The sequence below is a fragment of the Egretta garzetta genome, unplaced genomic scaffold, assembly GCF_000687185.1.
Source record: "Egretta garzetta isolate BGI_Z169 unplaced genomic scaffold, ASM68718v1 scaffold626, whole genome shotgun sequence".
Lineage (NCBI taxonomy): Eukaryota > Metazoa > Chordata > Aves > Pelecaniformes > Ardeidae > Egretta > Egretta garzetta.
In genome coordinates, this window is record NW_009259981.1 from 45,799 (window position 1) to 46,355 (window position 557).

The following is a 557-nucleotide window of genomic DNA, read 5'->3' on the forward strand; positions in this document are numbered from 1 at the left end:
GGAGCGCGGCGGACCCGCAGGGCACCCCCCACCCGCTGTGCCTGGGGAAAACGAGGTTTAAAAGGAATGGAGGGGGCAGAGCCGGATCCTGCCCCGCGCCTTCGCCTCCCCGCTCCGGTCCATCAACCTCCCCACGCACTGGAATACCCCCAGGTCTTGGCACTGAGGATAAATGGGGGTCCCCAACCCCCAAGCTGGCACACGCAGTGGCCGGAGAGGTCCACGGCCTCCCGAGGAGCTGCTGGAAAAGCCTATGTTTAAAAAAAAATGAATTAAAAAATAAAGAAAGAGGCGCCAGGCTGGATCCGCGTGTCCAGAGCAGAGCCCGGCCTCCGGCAACACCCGAGGGCACAGATCCAACCCGGGGGCCGGGTGGGAAAACAGGCAGAGCCGCCCCAGATCCCGATCTTCCCCCGACGCAGCCCGGCTGCCTCCTCCCAGACTGGAATTTCTACCAGCACGGACCTGGCCGGGTTTGGCCGACAGCTCCCGGCCCAGCACAGGTTGATGCCGCCCAGCCGGCCCCACGCACGGGCACAGCATCGACACAAAAAAGG

The 557-nt window shown here is 64.3% G+C and overlaps 1 protein-coding gene across 1 annotated transcript in view; it reads left to right on the forward strand.

Annotated features, from left to right (window-relative positions):
• Positions 1-61, forward strand: part of LETMD1 (LETM1 domain containing 1) — a 12,937-nt gene extending 12,876 nt beyond the window's left edge. Inside the window, exon 9 of the mRNA XM_035895965.1 lies at positions 21-61. Coding sequence (XP_035751858.1) covers positions 21-61 — 41 coding nt within the window. The remainder of the gene's footprint in view (positions 1-20) is intronic.
• Positions 62-557: the final 496 nt, after the last annotated feature.